The sequence below is a fragment of the Natator depressus genome, chromosome 12, assembly GCF_965152275.1.
Source record: "Natator depressus isolate rNatDep1 chromosome 12, rNatDep2.hap1, whole genome shotgun sequence".
NCBI classification, from domain to species: domain Eukaryota; kingdom Metazoa; phylum Chordata; order Testudines; family Cheloniidae; genus Natator; species Natator depressus.
Window position 1 is genome coordinate 39,641,906 of NC_134245.1, and position 25,913 is coordinate 39,667,818.

A 25,913-nucleotide genomic window follows, 5' to 3' on the forward strand; every position below is an offset into this window, starting at 1 on the left:
CTGCCCCCAAATCATACCTAGAGCAGAGTTTTTATCAAAACATCCAATCCTGATTTAAACATTGTCAGTGATGGAGAGTCCACCGCAACCCTTGGTAAATTGTTCCAATGGTTAACTACTCTACCTTTCTCTGCTAGACTGAAGAGCCCATCATTAAATATTCCTTCCCCGTGTAGATATGCTGTAGACAGAACTAAAATGTCACCTGATATGATAGCACATTGGGCTAAGGAAAACTATGAGCAGACAAGGAAGCTGGTGGTGTGGGGTTTACAGGTCAAGAGCAGGGGTGTGGAAGTCAAGACTCCTGGGTATATTATTCCTGGATCTGCTTCTAGCTTGCTGTGGGGTCTTGGGCAAGTCACTTAACCTCTCTGTGCCCTTGTTTCTCCACCCGTAAAATAGGGATAATAGTTCGTTGGGTGAGTTTTAATTAATTACTGTTTGTTGAGCACTTTGATATGCTTGGATGAAAGTTGGTATAGAAGGGTAAGGTGTGTCCTACCCCCAGCCCAGGTTGTTTTTTTAAGCATGGCGCTTGTACAAGTGTGGACAATGTATTGCCCTTGTGTAGAAATGTAGGATTCTGGAGATACTAATAACTGGTTTTTAGCTACAGTTTGCGCCAGTTACCTCTGGAGCAGCTTCCTCCAAACCAAAATGGCTGACACCTGTGACAAATGTTATTCGTTTCCATTTCTTAAATCATGCTAAAGTTGCCTCTGTTATTTAGCCTATCATCTAGCATTTCATTGAATAGATATATCCCCATACATCCTCATTGGCAAGGCTGTGTGAATCCCCTTCAGGAGAAAGGCCATCTCTGATCAATTCCAGGAATGCAGCATACTATGCAAATGTTCAGAATTCTCTGCACATTAGGTTAGCATCTCCAGTGAACAATCAGTTGTGTACGATGAGTCAGTTAGTTGAGATGGTTCATCTTGTATGACTGGGGATCAGCCCCATAGCTGCTAGCTGAACTTTTGATATCACTCATGGTAGGAGATCAGAGCCCAAGTTCTCTTGATAACAGGTCTGTTTCAGTGAAAGCGGATTTCCCCTCTTAATTAATCGCCTCTTAATTTCACCAGGCACTCTAGCATTGGGGTTTCCTTGGGCTCTGCTCTGGTAAACAGCAGCAACTTTTGGAGAAGGGAGGGAGGAAGGCTGGCCTTGTGGTCCGGTCACTGGACTGGCATGCAGGAGAGCTGGGTTGAGGTTGTGGCTGTGCCACAGACCCCCTGTATGACCTTGAACAAGTCATGCTTTTTGCCTCAGTTTCCCCTCTTTCAGTTGGGAATAATACTCCCTACTTCACAGGTCAAGGGGGTGAAATACAGTGGTGGGCGGGGCCATGCATGCCCCTAGATAGATTGATTCTGTTCTCCACAAATCTTCATTTAGAAGATCTACGACAGCAGCTCACTATCTACTGTGGAGTCAGTAAAACAATTTGCTAGATAATTATTCTTGCAAAATGATGACTCTAGAAAAGCGTGAATTGTAGTTAGGATCTGAAGCAGAAATAAAACTGTGTTCAGCTGTGCAGAAGCGAGACACGTCCCACTCTATGTTGGAGCACAGTCCAAACAGGAGGAAGTGGGGGGACAGGTGGATAAGAGGATGGGTAAATGGGCCCTGTCACATCCAGGTTGCCAGCTGGAATCCAGCTAGGCTGGGAATGACCGAATGACGTTGGTGTCTGGTGACTCCCGGGTGCTAGTGTGAGATAGGCTAGGGGGTAGAGCTCCACTCCACCTTTGGAAAAATTTCTGTGACAGCTTATTGGCAAAGAGAAGCCAAGGACTGAACGGGTGACTGATCTCACCCCTCTGGTGGCTCCGCAGCTCAGAGTCTCAGCGTCTCATTGGCAAGGGCAAAGAGGAAGCGCATGCTACACCTGCTCTGTGGATGGCTAGATGACGTCAGTCGATCAGACACTTATTTCCCCAAGTACCAAAATTCACTCTCAGTGAAAAGGCGGAGGTAGAGGGGGAGAACATGCCATGATGTGCATCAACTCAGTGCAGACAGGGGCTTAAAATGAGCTGTTGACTTATTACAGAACATTTTAGGGACTGGAAAGAAGGCAGCTGCAGCTTTGAAGAGGATGCCAGGGGGAGGGGTAGGTTCGTTGGACTGAGAGACACACAATCCAGCTGGTGTGCTAGTTTCCCATTGGAAGTAACTGGTTATGCATTTACCAGTGTTGTGATGGGGGTGAAAATAAGAGCAAGTTGTGGCCAGCAGGTCTCTGACTCCTTTTCTGTCACACACATGGGGATTTGCTGGCAGTAAAATCTGCCCCAGTGCTTTAGAAAGGTCAGCTCAGCTTGCCACTGATTTTAATTTAGGCTGAAACATTTACACTTTCTTTAACTATGGCCAGAAATGTTTGCAGGGAGAGAGAGACAATGAAAAACTTGGCATTAGAATAAGCCAGAGCAAGGCCAGGGGGACACGAGGAATGGCCAATACAGTAGTGCCATGGCAAGCCCTGGGAAAATGCAGTACTTAAGGGGCAAACTTGGGACCAGTACCCCGGAGTGGCCTGAATGTTGTCTAAGAAAAATAGCCAAAGCAGGATAGAGAGCTGCTGTCTCATAATACTGTACTCCGGGCTGCCTTTTCGTGTTCTGGGTGAATTTGCTGATGAAAGTGAGGAATTAATAGCCCTGACTAGGGCTGGAGCCGTGTAACTTCTGCCATGCAGCTCTGCCAATCCTGAATCTCCTTCCTTAGAAGTTTTTAAGGTCAGGCTTGACAAAGCCCTGGCTGGGATGATTTAGTTGGGGATTGGTCCTGCTTTGAGCAGAGGGTTGGACTAGATGACCTCCTGAGGTCCCTTCCAACCCTGATATTCTATGATTCTACGACTTGTGGCACCCCCTGTTATTCCAGTCTTGGACTGCCCCCCCCCTCCCCCCGCAGCTGCTCTGCCAGTTCACTTTAGTTCTGGCCTACAATGCCCACTGCTATTCCAGCCTCTCACCTACTTCTGCTGTTGCATCTCATTCCTCTTGTAACTCCTGCTATTCTAGTCCTGGCCTTCTCTCCTCAGCAGAAACTGCCAATCATGCTAAAATGGGCTGCATTATCCATTGCTGATAACTAACAAGGATAAGCAATCACTGGATCCTGGACTGAGCCCAGGAAACTCGTGTCACTGTTGTCAAGGCAGCTGCTAACCTATTGTAGGTCTCCAGAGGTAAAAGGCCAGTGCATTGAATAGCTGTGCCACCAAGCTGCCATCTCCATACACTGGGTTCCAGAGAAATGGGATCCGGTTTGTGCTACCTGTTTAAGAACTTTGCAGTTGTGTAGGCCAGGTGCAGGGGAGCTAAGATGGGAAACTCAGTCTTGTCTGTGTGCTTTCAGTGCTCTCCCTTTCCCAGTGCACCATAAATAAATTCTCCTAGTCCATCCTAGCACACTGTATCAATCTTGTTTAATAGACTGGAAAGCTTATTGCATGGCGGCAGGTCGCAAGGAGTGTTGAGGTGATGGATTGTGCCTTCCCGGAGTCGAGCGTCGTTGATGTATAATGAAATATTTATGATTTATTCCAGCTAATAAACTGGAATGAAGTGTGTGATGTATGTGAGCAGATGGGAGAACTATTGATGCAGTTTTCATTGTGTGTGGGGGGAGGGGGCAGTTTATGTCCCTCTCAGACACACACGTGCGCACGCACATCCCTTCATACCAGGAAATGCGCATTTCGCTTCTGTGAGCATGGCAGAGCTGAATTCCATTGTTAATCTTCAATTCTTTCACCTAATGGTTTGCCACCCCATGCCCTCTTCCACACCTGTTCCGGAGAGCAGGAATCCTGTAGTTGTAGCCAGCTATTCCTTTTGAATTTTAGACTTTGGGCTTGCTGTCCAACTGAGAGCTGCAATCGTGATCCAAACTCAGTAAAATAACAAGGCCTTCCACTTCTCCCACCGTGGCCTCAGTCAGCTGGGAGGCTGGAGTAGCATCCCCACTATGCCGAGCTCCAGAACCTTATGCTCTTGATGTTTCTGCGTTACCTACAAAAATCATGTTCATGGGTTCCCCACACACTGGGAATTCCGTAGCCAAAACAGAGGAAAATCCCTTTATTTCACCCTCTGCTTCCTGTATTTGTTATAGAAAGTTGATTTGCAAGAATGTTGTGCTCACCGGGGTTGTAGCAGGACCTGGATGCCCAGCTCTTAGATTTTATCCTTCTCATAATTCTTAGGGTGTTTTTTCTGCAGTCAGGAAACAATATGGGAAGAGGCAACACCATTTTTGCACAGATTCCAAGGCCAGATGGGACCATTGTTATCATCCGCTCTGGCCTCCTGCATAGCACAGGGCAGAGAACTTCCCCCCAAATAATTCCCAGAGCAGAGCTTTTAGAAAAGCAGCCATCTTTGATTTTAAAATTGCCAGTGATGGAGAATCCACTGTGACCATTGGGAAATTGTTGCAGTGGTTATTTACTCTCACTGTTAAAATTTACACCTTATTTCCAGTCTGAATTTGTCTAGCTTCAGCTTCCAGTCATTGGATTGTGTTAGACCATGCTCTGCTAGACTGAAGAACCCGTTATTAAATATTTGTTCCTCTTGTAAATACCAATAAACTGTAATCAAGTCATCCCTTCACCTTTTCTTTGTTAAGCTAAATAGATGGAGCTCTTTGAGTCTATCACGATAAGGCAGGTTTTCTAATCCTTTAAGCATTCTCCAGGCTCTTCTCTGAACCCTTTGCAATGTATCAACAATCTTCTTGAATTGTAGGCACCAGAACTGGACACAGGATTCCAGTAGCGGGTGCACCTGTGCCAAAAGTAGAGGTAAAATAGCCTCTTTACTCCTACTCAAGATTCCCCTCTTTATGCATGCCAGGATCGTAATAGCTCTTTTGGCCACAGCATCACCATGGGGGCTTGTATTCAGCTGATTATACACCACAACTCCCACATTTTTTTCGGAGTCACTGCTTCCCAGGATAGAGTCCCCTATCCCGTAAGTATGGCCGACATTCTTTGTTCCCAGATATATATACTATATTTACATTTAGCCGTATTAAAACACACAGTGTTTGTTTGTGTCCAGTTTACCAAACGATCACTCTGAATCAGTGACCTGCCCTCTTCATTAATTACTACTCCACCAATGTTTGTGTCATCTGTAAACTTTATCAGTGATGGTGTTATGTTTTCCTCAAGGTCACTGATAAAACCACTAAATATTGTAGGGCCAAGAAATGATCACCGCGGGGCCATGCTGGAATGCATCTGCTCAATGACAATTCCCCATTTACAATTACATTTTGAGACTATCAGGTAGCCAGTTTTTAATCCATTTAATGTGTGCCATGTTAATTTTATATCATTCTAGTTTGTTTAATCAAAATGTCATGTGGTACCAAGTTAAACGCCTTTCTGAACTCTTAAGTATGTTACATCAACACTATTACCTTTATCAACCAAACTTGTAATCCCATCAAAAAAAATATCAGATTAGTTTGACAGGATCTATTTTCCATAAACCCATGTTGATTTGCATTCTTTATTAATCAAGTCCCAGATCAGCCGCTCCATTACCTTGCCTGGGATCGATGTCAGGCTGACAGGGCTATAATTGCTTGAATCATCCTGTTTACCCTTTTTTAAATTGGCCCAACGTTCACTTTCTTCCCGTCTGGAAGTTCCCCAGGGCTTCAAGATTTATGGAAAATTAACTTTAACAGTCCAGTGAGCTCCTCAGCCAGCTCTTTTAAAACTCTGGGATGCGAATTAACTTCTTCCTCTCAGCTGATTTGGCTCATAAAAGTATATAAAAAAATGAATGATCCAGAAGAGGGAGATCAGGAATTGGTGTCCTTCCTGTCTCCTAACACAAGAATAAGAAGACAGTCAATGAAATTAAAAGGTGGGAAATTCAAAACTGACAAAAGGAAATGTTCTTCTCACAACTTGTGATTTAAACTGTGGAACTCACTGCTACAGGAAGTTGTGGAGGCCAAGACCTTGGTGAGCTTCAAAAAGGGATTAGACATTTATATGGATAACCGGAATCTCCAGAGTTATAATAAATGATGGCAAAAATTTTGGAGGGCTACTAAACCTCCTGCTTCAAGGATTAAGACAATCTAAGAGACAAGGATGAGATGTAATGTGAGGGGCAGATTAGCCCACAACTGCCTAATGCAGATTGCTTGCATCTTCCACTGAAGCATCTCGCACTGGCCACTGCCAGAGCCAGAACACTGGACTAGATAGACCTGGGGTCTGGTCCAGCCTGACAGTTCCTATGTTCCTAGGTATTTTAGAGACCAGAATAAGAGATGGGGAAACTGAGGCACAATGATGTTGGGAGCCTGATTTTCACTATTCACTGTTGTTTTGCACAGCTCGGGTAACTGGAGAATACAAAGAGCCAGGAATGCGTCTCACTGGCCTTTGCTCTGCCCAGTTACCTGTTCTGTCTGCAGACATATGCACGTGCAGTTGCATGTCCGTTTGTGAAAATCTGGCCCTGAGTCCCAGATTCTCTGGTGCTCTTTGTTCACCTTGCACCCATCAGCTCCGGGGAGGAAGGAGCCCTAAGTGTCTTGCTCAGAAACACACGAACTTGGTGGTAGTGCTGGGATTAACACTCAAGAATTCCTGGTTCCTAGCCACATACTCAGTCTGGTGGACCATCCTGCCTTTTAAAATCAGTCAATATATTAAACAGTAACCTGGGGCTGCCAGAGTGTGACCCCTGCCTGCCACCAGTAGCACAAACCCAAAGTAAAATGAAACAGTCAAAGGAAAGGTACGCACAAGAGTCAACAACAGGCTAAAGCAGCTCATGTTCAAAGCCTCCCACACACCATCTAATGCCCTGTACCATGAAAAAGGGACAAACCGTGTTCCACCCCCTCAGCGTGCCAGAGTTGTCCCCCTGCTGTTCCATTTTCCTGCCTAATTAGTTCTTGTTTGCAAAGCCCTTTGAGATCCTCAGATGAAAGGCGCTGAAGAAGGACAAAGCGTCATTATTTCTGACTGCCTCAAAGAAGGGCTCCTCGAGGGTCTCACAGCTGGGATACCAATTGTCTCGCTGACATGCTAATTTGGAGAGCCCTGTGATTCTCCAGGTACGGTCTGTGCAAAGGAATCCAGTAGGGAGGACACCTCATTCTGTCTTTGCCCCCTCGAGCTGAGAGATCGCTGTGCCAGCCAAACAGCCAGCAGCAGGGAATTCCTATCAGAACTTGTAAAGAAAAGCTTCAAAGCTCACAAAAGAGCAGGCTGCAGACCCATCAGGATCCTCGTATCAACACCGCTTCATCAGAGGCACAGAGACTTCCTGCTAGCAGGCAGCAGCTTGGGGCTCGATCGACAGGGTGTATATGGGGAATGTCCCTTCTACACTGAGCTTCCCCAGCTTGGATCAGAAATAATTTCCCATCACTTCGGCTGGCGTCTTGTGTTGGCACTAGCGTTACTGTTAACACCATTGCTTTTGGCGTTCACTGCAGCTCCAGTAACCTGGGGATGATGGAGATCTTTTAAATGCCATTTAAATTCCATTGGAAAGTCTGTGTGTCAAAGGAGATGTAGTGGTATCGGGACCAGCACAGGAGATGCACCTGGTTCGTGAGGCAGCTCTGAAACAGTAAACATTCATCTTTCACTGTGACCCTGTCCTTATGCCAAACAAGTTATATCTGACTCAAAATGTTTCACATGTACAACAAGCCAAAGCTCTAAGCGGGAACGGTTTGGTCGTACAATGATGTGGCACCTGTCAAAACAGCCATTGCGCCTGATTTTGAAAGTCCGCCTCTAATTTGTTTAAGCAAATGGGAAGATGTAGCTTTGCACCTGCAATACCTGACTGGGCCCACAGATCAGGGAGTTAAATGGCTAACTCATGTGATTTGGCCCACAATTAATGGTGAGCACAAAATGTAGGCAAAGTTGGTTGTGAGTGTAAAATTGTGCTGGCAAAATTACAGGGCTGGGTTGAGGGCCACTTTACAAATGGGGCCCCAAAGTGGCTAGGGCTAAAGCCCTCAGTCCAGAGCTTACATTTCCGGGTTAGGAGCCCGGGTTGGACAGCTGGGGTCTAATCATGTTTTGTTTAATGCTGTTAAATGGCAAACCCTGTTCCAGTGTCACAGTGTGGCTGAAGCTAGCTAACAGGGCATTGCTAGGGAGATGTTTAGGAGGAAGCTCTTCATATCACTGAGGTGATGTAGGTGGAAGCAAGGCTATCCACAGAACTAGCTTAGAGCACCCGCTGTCACTAGCTTCTGGTAAACTGAAATATTTCCATAAAGCCAAATGCCTGGCATGTATCTGTGTCACAGGTGGAGTATTGTAGCTGCATGGGCTATGCAGGGTGGGCTCAGCTCAGCTCACACTGGGTTTCATGCTGATCACCCCACTTAGCCCAAACAATACTCCTTTCTCCCACTCCACTTTCCCTCTATTGCATTTTTGCCCCACAGATTTTCTACAGCTGATCTGCAATCTTCTTCCCCCAGAAACAAATAACTGAGTGAGATAACGAGGGAGCTAAGGAAGAATAAGCCTAGAGCCTTAGAGTGTGAAATTCAACCCAGCTCAAGGCCCATGTGCTGCTCAAGTCCTGCTTCATCACCGAGGCCCTCTGCAGAGGGGTGAATTTCACCCTGTGAACACTGCAGGAGCAGAACGACACTAAGAACCACCAAGAGAACTCAAGAACCCTTGGAACGGCTGGTCACAGTATTAGCTGCCACCGTGGCAGGGGGTTAAAGTCACTCACTTTTTTCTTTTTGCTTATCTACAAAATACATTTCCTTTCAAGCTGATGTTTCGCCGCTTACTAATGTAATGGCACAAGAGAATGGCCGTTAGCCCTGTTCCTCACTGGGTGAATTATCAGAAGTTCTGATTAGGGTGACCAGACGTCCCGATAATCTGGACTGTCCCGATATTGAGCAGGTTGTCCCGCGTCCCGACCAAAGTATGGTCGGGACGCCATTTGTCCTGATATTTTGTTCGGGCGCGGTTTTGTTGTTTGTTTTTTTTTCCTTAGGCGGCGGTGACAGGCATGGGGAGCGCTTTTTCAGTTGTTACACTCACCCGGCACATCCGGGTCTTCGGTGGCACTTCGGCGGCGGATACTTCAATTGCTGACGGGCTTCAGCGATTGTAAGAATTGAAAAGGCACTCCCCCTGCAGCGGTCCCGATGTTTTGTATTTAGCATCTGGTCACCCTAGTTCTAATGCCATTTAGAGGTGACCTCTGTAGAAATTATAGTGGGCCTTGTATGTGGTTCTGACTATGGACCGTAGGTTCACAGAGCAATGGCAAGGCTTCCTGTCCCCATGTCTGAATTGTGAGTGGAGCTTCCTGTGATTCCTACAGGGAGACCTGTGCATTTATAACAAAGGGCTTGGAAAATACAGCTTTGAAATAGGTGTTTCCTCTTCTGAAGCCATCAATGCCCATTGCCTCGCCTTCCCCTTTGCAAGGTGAGTAGTTGGGCCTTTGTGGGCAGCTCCCCACTGCACAAGCACCCTCTGTGCATAATTGGATGTAGAAATGTCTTCTAGTGATTACAAAGGCTGAACATTTAGATGTTTGATTTCAGCAAATGGCTGAACACTGCTGGTGCAAAAGGGGAGACCAGAGTAACGCTGGGTTTAATCAGGCCAGCTGTGTCCTAATGTCCTACTTTCCTGGCAGTTCACTGCTGGGTTTTTTTTCCCTATAATTTGTGCTAGCTCTTCAATCCTGCAGAGCCAGTCTAGCGACCGGAGCAGGGCTGGGGCCTGTTCCGCCTCAGGCATCGTTGGTAAAAGAGGCAGGGAAGTTAGTTCTGATTCCAGGTTTTTTCATGTTGCTGCTGTACGAAGCAGAAAGCCCGCAGCCTGGTTTTCACGTGCCCAGCTGGGTTTACGGGCTGTGTTCCCTGTAAGCTGCGCACTTGGGCGGCCGAACAGGAGAGATTCAAATGCCGCCCAGCTGATTAGAGATCGTGCGATCGTGCCAGCAGCGTGTGTTCAGGTGCCCCTCCCTCCACATTGCTCCATCCTGCAGCTGCTCCCGGGACCCTCCTGCTGGCTGTGCAGAGTGTGGGGAGGGTGCTGATGTCAGGGGTCCCCCCGCCCTTGTGCCCCATCTCCGCAGAGCAGGGAGAGGGGACAGCTTGGCTCAGGTCTCGGAGCAGCTGTGGTGAACGGTGAGTGACTGAGTGCCTCTCTTAAAGTTACAGTGCACTGTTTCTGAGATCTTCCCAGAAGCCAGCTCACACAGTCTGTTTTTTGTTTCTGCTGGTGCCACACATCTGCACATACCTCGGTGCACATAACAAAATTTATTCTGCACATGGATGGAAAAAATTAGAGGGAACTTTGTTTACGGTGCTGGCAGATAGAAAGCATGTCTTTGATTTGTAAACTTCATGGAGAATGCATCTGGAGCTGGCCAGGAACGTCCCTTCTCGGGGCTGATGGGAATGCACTTGACAGCACGTGTTGGAATACGGATGGCCTTTATCTATAGGGACCATTCATGCAAAAAAAAAAAAAAAGTTGTAAATAACATAAAGAAACTGACAAAAGCCAGGAAAGTCCAAGTTGTAATTGACAAGCCGGTGTGGTGACTCAGTGTTCACTGGTGTGTCAGCTCTGTGCTCTCAGCACCACCAGTTCGTGTCCCCACTAGGGACTTAGGCTGACACTGTCATTACATTAAAGATTGCAACATATGTTTCTGAGGACTCCCTCCTCTTTCCACCCACATGTGCCTTTTATTTCCGGACACCTGGGTTCAAATGTGCCCTAGGTCAAGAGTGAAATGAGATTAGTGCTCTCGCTTTGGTTCCCAGTGGAGATTGTCTCTATCACAAAGCCGTCCTGATGCAGGACTTGCTTTGTTGGCAGGCTCCGCTTAGCACCATTCTGCAGGGCTGATGAACGATGTCACTGAGCAAACATTTCTCAACCGCTAGACCTCTAATTTAATTTCTCTTTTTAATTGTGCACTGTGGGTCAAATCCATCTCTGGTGTAACCCCCTTGGCATCAGGGGGCGGAGCAGTCAGGATTGTTGGTAAATTGTGTAGTTAATTGCTTGACCACGCTTTGGTTCGGTATGAAATATATTCAAAAGACCAAGTAACTACTGTCAGTCAGGTTTATTGCTGAAAGTCAATAATCATGGAATCCAGGAAGAAAGGCTCAGTACAATACTGGTTTCTGGGAAGCCATCCCATGCAGCGCTGTTAAATTCATCTTACACAGAAGTTACACGTTTCAGCTAGCAGTATTTTTAGGATGACTTTACAAGTTAGAAAACTCTTTACAAAAAGAAAAGGAGTACTTTTGGCACCTTAGAGACTAACCAATTTATTTGAGCATAAGCTTTTGTGAGCTACAGCTCGCTTCATCGGATGCATACTGTGGAAAGAGTAGAAGATCTCTTCTACACTTTCCACAGTATGCATCCGATGAAGTGAGCTGTAGCTCACGAAAGCTTATGCTCAAATAAATTGGTTAGTCTCTAAGGTGCCACAAGTCCTCCTTTTCTTTTTGCGAATACAGACTAACACTGCTGTTACTCTGAAAACTCTTTACACATCACTGAAATCCAACCCATCTGTTTGTACCAGTTCCTTAACGTATTGTTCTGTTCCTTCCTTGTCTTTGTTTTGGATACTAGAATTCCAGGAACTGGTACGTAAAGATACCTTCTCCACTTGTAGCAGGGCAGAACATTCATGTATTTTGCCTTTGATGAATTTCTCATTGTCTAATGCCAAAGCTGACTTCAGCTTTGCAAAGTGTTATGGGATACTTAGCATAAGTGAATGGGATTATAGAAGGACATAGGCCAATGTAGTTCATGTAACTGCTAGAAATACATATATACACAGTATAATGATAGAGTGATATTATGTGCTTAATGCATATTAATACATGTGATGTGGATAATACATATTGATAATGTGATACATATTAGCCCATCATATATTGGTCAACAATATTGCTAACACTCTGTAATGGGTGATAAAGTTGACCTAATAATTCAACTCTTAACATAGTTCTGGCTCTGGCAGCGGGGTCTGCCAGTGGCGAAGACACTCTCCAGCCCAGTTTTATCAGGACAGTTTTTCCTATGCATTCCTGCTGTCCCAGAAACTTCTTCCAGGAAACACGAAATGTCCATGTGTTTCATTTCATCAGCCAAAATGTTTGTTGTTTTATAAGCACAAAAGGTTTGTTCATGACACATTGCTATCCCCTGTAGAAGTGTTTCTGTGTTTACCAGGAACAAGTGATCCAATAGAATGAGTGCTCATTGTGATGAACAGTGTTAGGAGTGAGAAGTCTAGTAAGTGTAGACATGCTTAGCGCTGTCCTTCTGCTCAGAAAAGCATGTTAACGGCCCTTGTTCAGTGTGTCGTCATAAACTCCTTCAGACACTGACAGACAAATCCTCCATTCTGAAAAATCCACCTGTTAGGGTGAGTCAGCCGGTGTGTTTTCATGTTCTGCGGGCGCTGAATGAACGGACTCGCCACAGACGGCGGAGTGTCCAGCATTCAGACACCGCAAGGAGGCCCATGCGTGCCTCAACAAGCTTCCAGCACTGCTGGCGCCAGATATGGTTTCAGGGTCTGAGGGGAACCATTATTTTATTTTAAGTCTGCATGTGGGAGGGGGACAGTCATTAAACAAACAGCAGCATCTTCTTAACTAGTCTCACTGGAGTAGGAAACCCCTCTTGGCGGGGAGCCATCTAGTGCTCTGTTGTGCTGGATATACTGGCTGGCTTGATAGGCTGGTAGCAGATGGCACAGGGCAGAGGGTAATGCGCCTGTCCTCTGTGCACCGCCATTCCCCAGAGCCCTGGAGGAGTGACACGCATAGTATGCCCTGTCCTGTCAACAGTGGAAGGGATATCCAGTCTCGGCAGCTCGGGGTTTAGAGAGAAGAAATGGGAAGGGAGAGAAACCAGAGAGAGGGAGAAATCACAGAGCACGTCCCTGGGGTTAACAGCAGTAATAATAATACCAAGTAGTAACACAGCTGTCTGAGGCCACAGAGTGTTTGCATCAGACTAGGGGTGTTGTTGATATTGGTGGGACAGGAGCCATCCCAGGGCAGAGAGGTGGAGCGTGGGGGTCCCACTCCCTTCTCCCAGTGAGTGCCCCCATTCACCCCTGGTTACTGTTACCTTCTTTTTCTTATTGCTTAGTGACTATCTGGGAAAGTAGCAGCCCCGGGTGCGGCTAGTAGGAAGCAGAAGTTTTTTGAGAACCTTCCAAAAGTGGCAACATGGAATCCAACTGGGATCCGGCTTCTTGCCAACCAGAGCAAGAGCAAGTACTTAGCTTGCTGAAAAGAGTGTCTGGGGGCATTGGAGAGATCAGAGCTGCCCCAGGACTCAGGTGACCCAGCTTGCAAGGGTTACCTGCACGAGGGAGAGCGAACGGAATCTGCCCACACACACACCGCTCCTGGTTCAAGACAAGGGGGTGTAATTAACGCCTTGCCACATACGACAGGAGGGTTGGTCTTGATATCACAGCAGAAGATGGTGAAGTTCCAGGAGGAGAGTGAGCAGAGAAACCCACTAATTTTCAGAGGGTGCTACCCAAAGATCCCATTTTTGATACTTAGCAGGCGCACTGCTCCCCCCTGCTGGGCCAGCCTCAAAGAGGAAAAACAATGGCTTTCCCAGTGACATTGCTACATGCATTTCTTAAGGAGATGGTCATGAGACAGGCTGGAGAACTGAGAAGCCTTCCCTGTGGACCCACACACCTTGGGATCATGCCACATCAAGGGGATAGCAGAGATGCTTTAGAACAGAGAGCTAGATCTCCACCTGGGAAAGAAATCTGCAGTTGTATTATTTCCTATCTCACAACCTTCACAGGAGCGATCAGGGGCATAATTTCCAATCTGCTATAGAAACAGAGAAACTCTCTATCAGATTTTCTGGTAGACCTTTCACCAAACCATTAGCATCGGCTCCTCGTCCCAAATGGCAGCCGTCGGGGAACTGGGTCTACTCCAGTCTTCTGCGCTGGGTGTTCTATTTTCTCAAAGCTGGGCACAAACACTATCACTTGCCCTGGGTCAACTTAAGCCCAGCCCATATTTGTGAACTCAGCCTTCCCCAGTACACAGCTAACGGCAAAGACATTTTGTGTAGAACCCCCTGTTCTGAACCCCCAGTGCTTTCTGTCATTCCAGAGGAGCTCCCTTGTCAGGAGTGGCTGAACCCACACACACTAGAACACTGTACTGCAAAAGGGGCTGTCTGCCTGCTAATCTGTGGTGGTGGTTTCTACTTTTTTATGGTGTCAGAGTTCCTGCAACAACACCAAGCACACCTCTAGGAGCTCTGTCCTGCGGTGCTAGGCTAACACCCCACCTACAGAGCGCCTCCTTCAAGGGAGCGCAGCCCAGTTAATTCAGATAAAGCTGGAGATAAAGCTATGGGGGAATGAGTGATCTCATCAGTCACAAAGTACTTTCACTACTGACATGGAGACCTGGGTTCAGATACGTATCACATCTCCAGCTGAATTCATTTGGTGGACTTAACCCATTCCTATTGGACAGCTGTCTGTTTCACAAAACTGGCACTGTGTGCGGAAAAATGGCAGCTCCACTTTGTGTAAATAGTGACGGGTGACATGGACACCGCTGTTTGCTGTTGAACTAGGTCAAAATTCCCTCTCTTCCTGGCTTCTGTTTATGAATACAGCCCCGGTCGCTGGCTGCAAGCACCTGGTTCTCCACGCTCACTCCTCAAGTCGCATTTCAATTAATGTTTCATTCTACACATCTGTCAGTCTCACAGACTGCCCTGATGTCTAGAAAACTCGGGTCATTTATCACATGGGGCATGAATTCCTTTCAACCGCCAAGAGTCAAATATCAGGAGAGTCCCTGCTTAAAAAAAATTCCCATCTCTTTAAAATATTCAAACAGTTCTTGATATACATGGGCACACTTTGATATTGCACATGAGAAACCAAACTCAACACAGGAAAATCTGGGGATAATGTATCGGTTCCTGGTTAAACTGAGGGAAGTGACACATGCGGATACAGCATGTGGATGCCCGATTCAGTGGAAATGCACATATTGTTGGAATTGACCCAGATTCAAAGCCTGGGTCTGGTCGCTCAATTTCGAGGAGGAAGAGTGGTCCTGTGACACTCAACAGCAACTGCTCCAGCAGACTCAGATGCATGGTGCCTGGCTTCAGAGAAAGGCCAGTCCAGAAGTATGGCATCATCGGAGAGGGAGGGTGATCCTAAGGGCTCCATAGTGGGCAGAGGAGAGAGAATCCTCATTGTTAGGGCCCTAGCAAATTCGCAGCCATGAAAAATGCGTCACGGACCATGAAATCTGTCCTGCCCCCGTGAAATCAGGCCTTTGGTGTGCTTTTGCCCTATACTATACAGATTTCATGGGGGGAAACCAGCGTTTCTTAAACTGGGGGTCCTGACCCAAAAAGGGACTTGCAGGGGGGTCACAGTATTGCTGCCACCCTTACTTCTGTGCTGCTGCCTTCGGAGCTGGGCGGCCGGAGCGTGGTGGCTGGTGGCTGGGTGCCCAGCTCTGAAGGCGGTGCCCTGCCAGCAGCAGCGCAGAAGTAAGGGTGGCAATGCCATACCAGGCCATCTTTACTTCTGCGCTGCTGCCTTCGGAGCTGGGCGGCCGGAGCGCGGCGGCTGCTGCCACCTACAACTCCTTTTTGGGTCAGGATAGATTTAAATAGCTGAAATCATGAAATGTCTTGTCTTTAAAATCCTATGACTGTGAAATAGGCCAGAGTGGACCGTGAATTTGGTAAGGCCTTACTCATGGAGAACTAGAGCTATTCATCTCTGGAAGAAACTATTTGCAAGCCCAGAGATAGCCACTGAGCATCATGGCACTGGTCGGTCTATGCCCAGCCTGGGACCATGCACCAAGATACCCAGAGCTGAGCACATCGGAGAATCAAAGCAGTCCCTTTGGATCGCTTCTTGCTGCCTCTTTCACGGAGACCCCAGGCTTTGCAGCGTGGTTGGCCGAGTTTCCTGGGCCAGCTGATAGTGGCTACAGTCTCTCTGCTACTGAAGCTTTTTGGGGTAGCCTCGAATACTCCTGGCCAACCCGTTCTGCAGCCGTTAGGCCAGACCTCCCACGGCTAGGAGGATATTCTGAGCACTGTGGCTCCCTGTGTCCTTTCACTTACCAGAGTTCCACTTTCCAAACCAGCATCAGAATCAGCAGGGGGAAGCAGGTTAGCGCCAGGGGGGCTAGCGAGGGAGGGCTCTTGAACTGCAGCAGTGCTGATTTCAACCACTCAGGTCTTTGTCTGAGGCTCCTGTTTCATGAGCCATCTCCTTCCGATTTGAGCTTTCCCACCAGCAGTGCAATCAGGTTCGTCAGTGAAACCACAGTGGGGAATCAAGCTCAGTGTGTGGACACAATGCAACTGTGTGTCATTAACGAGAGAATGGAGATTGATGGATAGGTTAAAGCTAAGAGTTCTCTTGTGCTCCCGTCAAGAGTCTGCAATTGAAGTCAGTAGTCCTGAGACACCCCCCCACCCAGCCCAAAGGGTGGCAAAGGTTCTATTAGCAAAATGTGACTAATCATCTTAAGTAGCTATCGAAGTGCAGCCCAGCTTGTTAAGCATTTAGCCAGGCTGTGCTGGGATGACCTCTCTCCTCAATCTTCCCAGACTGCAGTACAAGTGACTAATTATTTGATCGCACCTGCCACACTCGCACTCGCTCTCTGTGAGCCCTCCAGAAAGAACCATTCTAATTCAACTCGCTGTTTGGTAAAAATCCAGTCCTTGTAATGAAATAGCACCAGCCCCCTCTTTTCATCGTAACCAGGCCTGGTGTGGGTGGGGTTAACCCCAGGTTTAGAAATCAAACTCCTCTCTAAAGCCTCCAGCACTGTCTGTTGCAGTGGAAGTAGCAGGCAGCACCTCCCCAAACACACTCGTAGCAGGTGTGGGTCCCACTGGGAAAGGATTAGTTGGGTTCTGCTGACTCCCTAAGGCAGGTAACTCGTTACCCTAACCAGAGGTGCAAGAGGTGGAGGTGGCTGTCTAGAGAGAGAGAGGAAGGATCTAGCAGTCCTGGTGCAGAGACCTAGGAACAACCAAGCCCAGGGAAAAGGTCTGAGATGAACCTCATGCTTAATCATTGTTAATTGTCAATAAAACCAGGAAGGGGTGAGCTGGGAGTTGATCTAGTGCGTGGATTGTGTCCAAGCACATTGGGAAGGGAACCAGCCCACAGCAGAGGTAATGCATCTTCTTATTTGTACAGCTTTCAGATTCAAGATTTTTTATTTAGGAAGGCAGAGTACCACTCTTCACTTTTCCTTCTGGTGGGTGGACAGTCCTTTCTGGGAGGGAGGCAAAGCAAGGCTATCTAACTTGCTCTCCGTCTATTGGTATCCCTACGTCGGAGATCTCCACACCAAGCTCTGGGGACAGTGTGTGTGATCCCAGTGGGGCTGCCTGGAGCCTTAAGATGCTCAGCAGAGAATCTCTTCAAATGCTTGCTGGCCAATAGCAGATGTCCTGCAAACAGCAGCCAGCAGGTCTCTTCCAGAGATGAGTTTTGACCAGTGCTTTGAACGTGGCTCTGTGGGTGTGGTGGCACATGCTAAGCAGCAGCAGTAGGACCCACTGGATCCACGCCTGGCAGCACGGAGGGGTGCTGTCTGAACTGATCTGTGTGGGAGTGGCGGGACTGGGAAAACAGGCAGGGCCATGAGGAGGAAATGGCTGCTAAGCAGCATTTGCTCTGTTTGCAGGAGACACGGCGGTGTATAAAGAGGGCATGTACTGGATCAAGGGCCGCACCTCTGTGGACATCATCAAAAGTGGAGGCTATAAAATTAGCGCCCTAGAAGTCGAGCGCCATCTGCTAGCGCACCCCAGTATTGCAGGTAAGGTGCAGCACCTTGTGTTCTCTGCTCTTGGCTTTGGAGGGGTGCGGGCAAATTAAAGTGTTATTGCTCAAGGTGAAAAGCTGTACCTGGAGATGGTCCCAGGGCAGGCAGGCACTGGGCAAGCTTTCCCCAGGCATCTCTGTCCCAGCTTGCAGTGCCCCCCAGGCCTCCAACTGATAGGAGACTGGTGAGGATGCTGAATTGGGCCAGAATTATATTGAAGCCCAAGTCTCAAGAGCGGGTCTCTGAGCGTGTTTGCAACCATGGCCACCCAGTAACAATGCCCCATGAGCTGCCTGTGGTAATGTACGAGCTCCATTCTGGCCATGTTAGCTGCCGTGTTGGTTTGGTTTTGTCTCTGTGCTGTGCAGTAATGAGGATAGAAGGCATATGAGGGAGGTGCCGTTGGGGAGCCTTGCTTGGGTCACAGCAGTAACCCAGAAGAACCCAATGTGAGACTGCCTGAGGGTTCTTGCCTGGAGGCTGTTTCACGGCCTTTCCATTAGCAGGGTTGGGTGTGAGTGACAAGCAGACTGAATTCAGAGCCTCTGTGACTGAAGCCAGGAAACTCACAGCCAGGTGCAGATTCAGCAGCAGCTCACGTCAAATTTTGGAAATGATAAATTTTCATTAAACCTTCCCTGACCTCCTAGCTGACCCTTCATTCGAGGAGGGAATCAGTGCACCACCAAGGCGGGGTTGCCCAGTAGGGGATGGAATAAGTGCAGGGCAGGACAGTTCTCTCTTTATCCAGGCTACTTGGGGAGCTTTTCCGCTCTCTATTAGACCCTGCCATTGGAAGAGTTCCTGATGTTCTTCTGTCAGCTCTACCCTGTTACTCCTAGTAAATCCCCTCCCTCTACCCCCTCCCCTCCCCCCCCCCGATCTTCTCCTTCCCTGTACATGGCTGTTCCTGCCCACCTGGCCATTGTCTCGGCAGCTTGCAGAGTTAGCTCTTTTACACTCTTCTCCTGGTCTCTTGGAAATGGGGCTGAGTTGCTTCAGGCTGAATCTTTCGCTTTTTCTCCAGATGTGGCTGTGATCGGACCTCCAGACGTGACGTGGGGCCAGCGGGTCAGTGCTGTGGTGAAATTGCAGGAGGGTGAGATGCTGTCTCTCAAGGACCTGAGGAGCTGGGCAAGGTAAGTGCCAGTCATGGGACAGTGCACAGCAAATGCTGTAGTCTACTATTGGTGGGGTTGATAGCACCACCTGCTATTAAGGTTGTCCGATACTTCCCATTATAATACCCTTTCATTTGCTTATAACTTTGCCAAACTTCAGCTCTTTGGGTTGCAGTTTCCATGGGACTTGTATGCTGAATTATTTTGAGTTTTAGCCAGTATGGTTCAGCCATTTCCAAGAACAAATTATGGGGGGGAAGATACATTGATTTACCATAAAAAAAAATTCTGGTTACCTTTTCTTTGAGAAAGTCTAGTGCCTACGTGCTTTGGAACAGGGCTCTGAAAGGTAGCCAGAATTGGCCACTGAGTAAGGAATGTGCCTTTTGCTGTTCCCATGAAAATCCACCCAAATTTGGCCACGTTATAAATCTCTGAAAAAACTCAGTTCACACATGCTGTCAAACGGAGAGGACAGACCAAGTGGGGTCCTGCAGGGGATAGTCCTGGGGCTAGTACTAGTCAACATTTTCATTAATGATGATGATGATGATGGAGTGGAGAGTATGCTTATAAAATTTGCAGATGACCACAAACTGGGACGGGGTTGCAGGCACTTTGGAGGACAGGATTAGCTCAAAATGATCTTGATAAATTGGAGAATTGGTCTGAAATCAACAAATGAAATTCAATAAGAGCAAGTGCAAAGTACTACACTTAGGAAGGGAAAATATGCACAACTGCAAAATGGGAAATAACTGACTACGCAACAGTACTGCAGAGAAGGGTCTGATGGATCACAAATCAAATATGAGTAAACAGTGTGATGCTCCTGTGTAAAAGGCAAAGGTCATTCTGGAGTATATTAACAGGAGTGTTGCATATGAGACACATGAGGTAATTATCTTGCTCTTCTTGGCGCTTGTGAGGTCCCATCTGGAGTACTGTGTCCTGTTTTGGGCACCACACTTTAGAAAAGACATGAACTATTTTAGAGAGTCCAGAGGAAAGCAAGAAAAATAAGAGGTTTAGAAAATACAGTCTACACGGAAAGGTTGGAAGAATTGGGAAAGTTTAGCCTAGAGAAAAGATGACTGAGGGGGACCTGATACCAGCCTTCAGATATATGAAAGGTCGTTATAAAGAGGACAGTGATCAATTGTTCTCCATGGCCACTGATGGGTGGACAAGAAGTAATGGGCTTAATTTGCAGCAAGAGAGATTTAGATTAGATATTAGGACAAACTTCCTAACAGTAAGGGGAGTTAAGTACTAAAATAGTTTACAAGGGGAGGCTGCGGAAGTTTTTAAGAACAGGTTAGAAAAGTGGCTGTCGCCGATGGCCTAGGCTTACTTGGTCCTGGCTCCGCGTTGGGGGACAGACTAGGTGCCCTCTTGGTCCCTTACAGCCCAACATTTCTATGAGTCTGTGCTCGGGAGAAACTGTTTAGGGTTTAGCAGCTGCAGTCCCGAAAGATTCCACCCTCACTGGCCTGCGCCGTCCCCTCACTGCTCCTCAGTGTGACTGCCAGTCGGAAGGGCTTATAATATAGTTTGATTGTGTGTAATTATTGATGTAAGTGCAGAGTGATGGAGAGGCAGCATGGGTCCTGTGTTGTAAGAGATCAGTAGGAAGACATGGTTTCATTTGGAGACCACTCATAGACAGCTCAAAGGGGCGTCTGGTGTGAACGGCTCGGAGCAGCGAAAACACACTCAGGGCGTCAGCCGGTCTGGTAGTTTGGGGCGTTGGTCGCCAGAAGGAGTGAGCTAGCTGAACCCAAACGAAACCAAAGTGGTGCACTGGGTTAGAGCCGAGCTGTAAGCAGCACTGTCTGCCACAGGGCCCGGGGCTGCAGAAAGCTCAGCAGCTCCTGAGACCCTGGCGTGCTAACTACTCGCTGTGCAGGTGGTAATGGAAAGGAATGGGCTGCGCTCCCCAGAAGTGCGCTTGACGAATGGTGCAGTAACGGGCTGATTCTCTGCCACACTAGTGGAAGTTACACCCTCGGTAGCTAGAAGGGGCTGTGCAGTGAAGCGGGGGAATGGGGCACAGTCACTCATGGAACACAGTGTAGCAGAGAACAGGAGCTCAAGCAGGGACTCTGGGGCAGAAGCATCATGTTTCCTCCCCAGTTGTTTCCACCAAAGCAGGGACCTTTGCTCAGGTCTCAGCCGATAATGCTGCTGTCTTCCCCCCATCCTCCTTCCTGTCCATTTGTTCATCAGCCTTGGGAAGCCCGTCCATCAGGTCTCCTCTCCATCCCAGCGGGGGGGCTGTAAGGCCCAGCCCAACAAAAGGAGCCCTTCCAACCCCCATTTGCAGGAGCAGTTGCGGTAAAGGTGCCCGTAGCTCAGAGGCAAACAGTGGCACAGCATTTCTGCACTGAAGCCCTGGGCTAATTTTCCAAAATCTGGCCAAAAGCTATTCATTTGGGCTTGACACACTAGGCACAGAGCCAGTACTGATTGGAGGGAGAGCCGGGCCAGGCCCCGAGGACCCTGGGAGCCTCCGCAGCAGCCGAGCAATGGAGAAGCAGGATCTCTTTTGTTTATTATCATTGTTATTATTATTATTTATTTTATTATTCCACTAGCAAACTAGATAGTCCTGGAACCATTTGTGTTCCTGGAGACTCCTTTCCCTAGGGCTGCGGATCGTTCTGGGGAGGCTGGCGCTATTTCACAAACAGTAGGAACACTTGTTTCATCAAGGGCTGCACAGCTGGCCAATTAAAGATTCCCCTGGATTTGCAAAATCGCAGTTGGAAGACTACAATTGAGGAAATGGAAAGAAGATTCTAGCTGGCCAGCTGCTGCTCTGATTAAACAATTACTTAGTGGGAGAAAAAAATCAAACAAAGGAACCAACCCCACGCTGGCTGGTCCAACAGAGCAGCCAAGTCTGAGCCCCAGCATCCTGCCTCCTGCTGGCACTGCCTCCCGCAGTAAAATCATACTCATCCTTTTACACCCACTAGTCTGGGAACCCTGAAGATACCTGGCAGTCTGCTCCATACCTTTACCTTGATTCACTCTTGGAATCTATGGCTGGGACTCACCTCCCGGGGAGGGAGAAGCAGCTCTAATGTATTCGCAAATCTCCACTAGCAAAAAAGGGATGTACCTCCCCTGTCACTGCGACTGAGGCGTTGAGACGGGAGTGCGGCAGGGTGGGGAAGTTGGAGATGAAGGCACCACAGAGTGTTCGTTTGATAGCCGCTGTGCTTGTCTTACTGATAGGATTGGAGTTGTCTCCAGCAGTTCCCTTTATCCTTACCTGTTACAGCCCTTGCCCACACAGCCACCGTCCCACATACTGTCTAGACGGCAGCTCAGAAAGACCATCCTGGCCTGTCTCAAATTAAATCCTTGACTCTAAGCTGGTGCCCAACAAGGCACAGTCCCCAGAATGCCAGGATGCAATGCTGTTTGTAATTACTCTTTAGCATGAGCCCTGCAGTCCCAGATGTTTCCTGTGGCACTGTCTGGACCAGCACATGCAGGTGTGCCCAGACGCTTCAACCAGTCCTCCCTTACTGTCTCCAGTTAGTGCATCTTCCCAAAGCACAGGCAGGGAGATCTGTGCTGCTCTGTGACCTCTCTGCTTTTGTCTTTGCCTGGGCTTTGTTCGCCTTTGTCTAGTCACAATCTGCCCTTCAATCAAGCCAGTCCGCAGGGAGAGAGCTCTCCCATCTCCTCTGTTCACGGTGCTTAGACCCTCTCCGGCTTACACTGTGATTCTTTGCCATGCGCAGCAAAGATAGTGAAGAGAGGAGAAATCCAGCCAGTGTCTGCTGTGCCTTAGAAGGGGCAGCAAGAGCCCCAGGAAGCGTCCCTGCCCCTTGCCCATGTGCTGTCTGGTGCTGTCTCCCAGCACCACACTCATGCTGGCTTTTCCCCTCAGTCCACATCACTCCCTCTCGCTTTGTCTCTCCCCTTTATTTTGTGTGTCACTTACGTTTGTTTTGCCCCTTTCTCGCACTCCCTGGCAGGCGACACATGTCCCTCTTCAGAGTGATTCATTTTGCAGCTTTCGCCTCCAATCTCGTTTCGTGGTGACAGGCGCCATCCTGAGTTAGAGCCGTCCATATGGCAGGATGTGTTGATCGTTGGGTTTGGAAGGGGGAGGAGGGATGGTGGTTGAAGAGCTCAGTGGACTTGGCATGTTGCATTAGAATCAGTGTTAGGGAGCTGCCTGTCGGAGTTGGGTATGGCCCCAGGTTAGTGATATGCAGGCAGCAGAAGGCGGGAGACAAGCCCCCTGCTCTTCAAAGGCTGAAGAGACTTGGTTCCTGAGCTAGCTCTGTGCTGAGACTCCCTCCTGTGAAAGAGAGAAGGAACATGGGCCTGCGTGGTGCACATCTGTGCGTAAGGGCACACAAGTTAGCCTGGGCAGAGTTAGCCATTGAGCATAGCTGGCCGGCCTGCGAGCTCATCTGTTACATTCTAAGCAAAGCAACTAGTAACGAGGAGACCCACTTAGAAGTGTGTAATTCTGCATGGCTTTGCTTCCTTAATGATATTACTCTGCGTTTATCATTTGTTTTCCCTGCCACTGCTAATCGTAAGGATTGATTAGTATCCATTCGGAGCTATCCATTCTGCTCACTGAAGGCAGTTCATCCTCCCCTCTCTGGGGGCACGCGCAGAGGTCTGTGGTGCGTTTTTTAACCAACTGGCGTGCACAGGCAATGGGGGTGTGAAGGGACTCGGGAGCCCAGTAGGTCTGTGATTGTCTCGTCCGTCCCCAGCCAACAGCTGGTTTGGGTCACAAGTGACGTGAGTCTCACTCAGTATCTTAGAGGGGACGTCTCCATATCCCCAGCTGAAAGTGACTCCACGGCTGACGCTCCCAGCAAACTCGGGAAGGCCCAGCTGCTGCGGAGGCATCTCACTCAAACACGTTGCACCTCTCCCAGTGCTTTTGGCACTGTTCTCCTCCCTGCTTCCCCAGCTCCTTGGGTCTGCACAGGCCCTACTGGGGGGGACCTGATTTCTAATTCCCTATGCTAGGAAGAGGCTCTTACTGCCAATGTGTCAGCTCCCCCCTGCGAACCCACGACTTTCCTCAAGCCCCAGGTGTGGGACTCCTTCCCTGAGGGTCTCTCTGCAGCGCCGCCCTGGGCGTGGAGCCATACCTGGGCTTGTGTGTGTCTGAGTGAGCCAGGGCGCTTCCTGGAGCTGACACACCGGTGATGTCACGCTCCTGTGATTGTGAAATCGTAGCCCAGCCCCACAGTGGGATGAACTGGGAGAGGGGGCTGCTCACACCAGATCCCTTGTGGTCATCGGCAGCGACGAGGCCTCTCTGTTGGTGAATCCTTAGGAAGTGGCGAGTCGTGGGTCCAGCGAGGGCAGATGTCACACGTTAACGGGAGGCTGCCTGTCCCATGGTCTTCCTGAAATGACTCTCCTCTGGGCGGGATTTCACAGGTGCGTCCATCACGCTCAGATCCGCTGAACCTTCCACGCCATGATCTTGCCGTGTCGCCAGAATCCTTTGTTTCCTCTGTGAGCCTTGCCAGAGCCCTGCCATGTTGTCCCACCGTAATGGCCCCGTTACAGGTGTCTCTGTTGGGCTTCGCTGGGGAGCTAGTTGTGGACAGAGCGGCTTGGTCCTGCCCGACTAAGAGGGTCGTGTTTACCCCCGTGCTGCAGTCTGCTGGGGCCGGGGTTGGGATTTCTCAGATGCATCCTGTTGCTGGCTGTAGAGCTTGAGTCGTCTGCCAGAACTGGGTTAACCCTTCACATTCCTGGAAGGGGGAGCTTCGCTCCGTGTGTGTGTTGCATTAGATGAGGAAAGGGTTGTGATTAACCCTTTCCTTGCAGTCATAGAGTCAGAACCCTTTTCCCTTTCTGCTTTATTGGATGTTCTTATCACAAGTTTTTTAACCCCTCAACTCCCATGTGTGCCACCATCCCATGATTTGAGGGAGCCCCTCTTGAAGTTTCATCTTCCTTTTACTGTGTCTACAGCGACTGCTGTCCCCAGAGAGAGTGGAGCATACCATCTGGTGGCTCTGGAAGGGAGGTACCACTGTAACGGTGAGGGTTATTGAAAAAGTATGTTTCTGTGTTCCAGGGACTCCATGGCGTTCTACACTGTCCCCACAGAGCTGCTCCTGGTGGAGGAGATCCCACGCAATCAAATGGGAAAAGTCAACAAGAAGCAACTTCTCAAGCACTTCTACCCAACCTAGTGTGGCACCAGGCTGAGAGCAGGAGCCAACTGAGATGGCTCTCCCCGTCATGCCTGCTGCCCGAATGGAGTCTCTCTGAGGAGCTTTCATGCGTCCTAGTGCAATGGGTTTGCCTTGAAAATGACACTAATCAGGTGCTGTCAGTGATTTCTGCAGTAGCAGCTCTGTGCTTGTCATGCTGGGATTGTCAGTCAATAAAAGCTGGTTTCATTCCACATGGTCTCCTCATTGGCTGAGCAGGACCTGGAGAACAGCAAGGTTATGTTCCTTCTGTAGGAGCCACGCTCAAGAGTCTCAGAGCCACCCCCCTCCATCGACACTGAGCAGCCAGGCCCAGGAATAAATTGTGTGTGTGAATACCAGGGAGGTCTGAAATATTTTCAAGTAAGAGGAGTGTCCTACATGCATGCCAGGGCTGATAATGGAGGACTTCGGCCTCCTGAGGACTTGCTGGGCAGTCCCTGGTCCACTGAGTTAGTGTTTAGATGGATGGGAGATGGCCAAGGGGAGCAGGCTGTGCTGGGGGTTGGGCTGAGGGGAGAAGGAGAATGTCGCCATGTGTGTCCCATTGTTCAGTCCAGCATCCCTCCTGCAGGCTCAGGCTGATGGGATCCATTCTGCACCCCAGGGAGAA

General features: G+C 48.7%; 1 protein-coding gene across 1 annotated transcript in view; it reads left to right on the forward strand.

The window, feature by feature from the left end:
* ACSF3 (acyl-CoA synthetase family member 3) overlaps positions 1-25,681 on the forward strand; it is a 100,860-nt gene extending 75,179 nt beyond the window's left edge. The window contains exons 8-10 of the mRNA XM_074968949.1: positions 17,815-17,949; positions 18,983-19,094; positions 25,162-25,681. Of these exons, the coding sequence (XP_074825050.1) occupies positions 17,815-17,949; positions 18,983-19,094; positions 25,162-25,279 (365 nt within the window). The 3' untranslated portion in view covers positions 25,280-25,681. The remainder of the gene's footprint in view (positions 1-17,814; positions 17,950-18,982; positions 19,095-25,161) is intronic.
* The last annotated feature ends 232 nt before the right edge of the window (positions 25,682-25,913 follow it).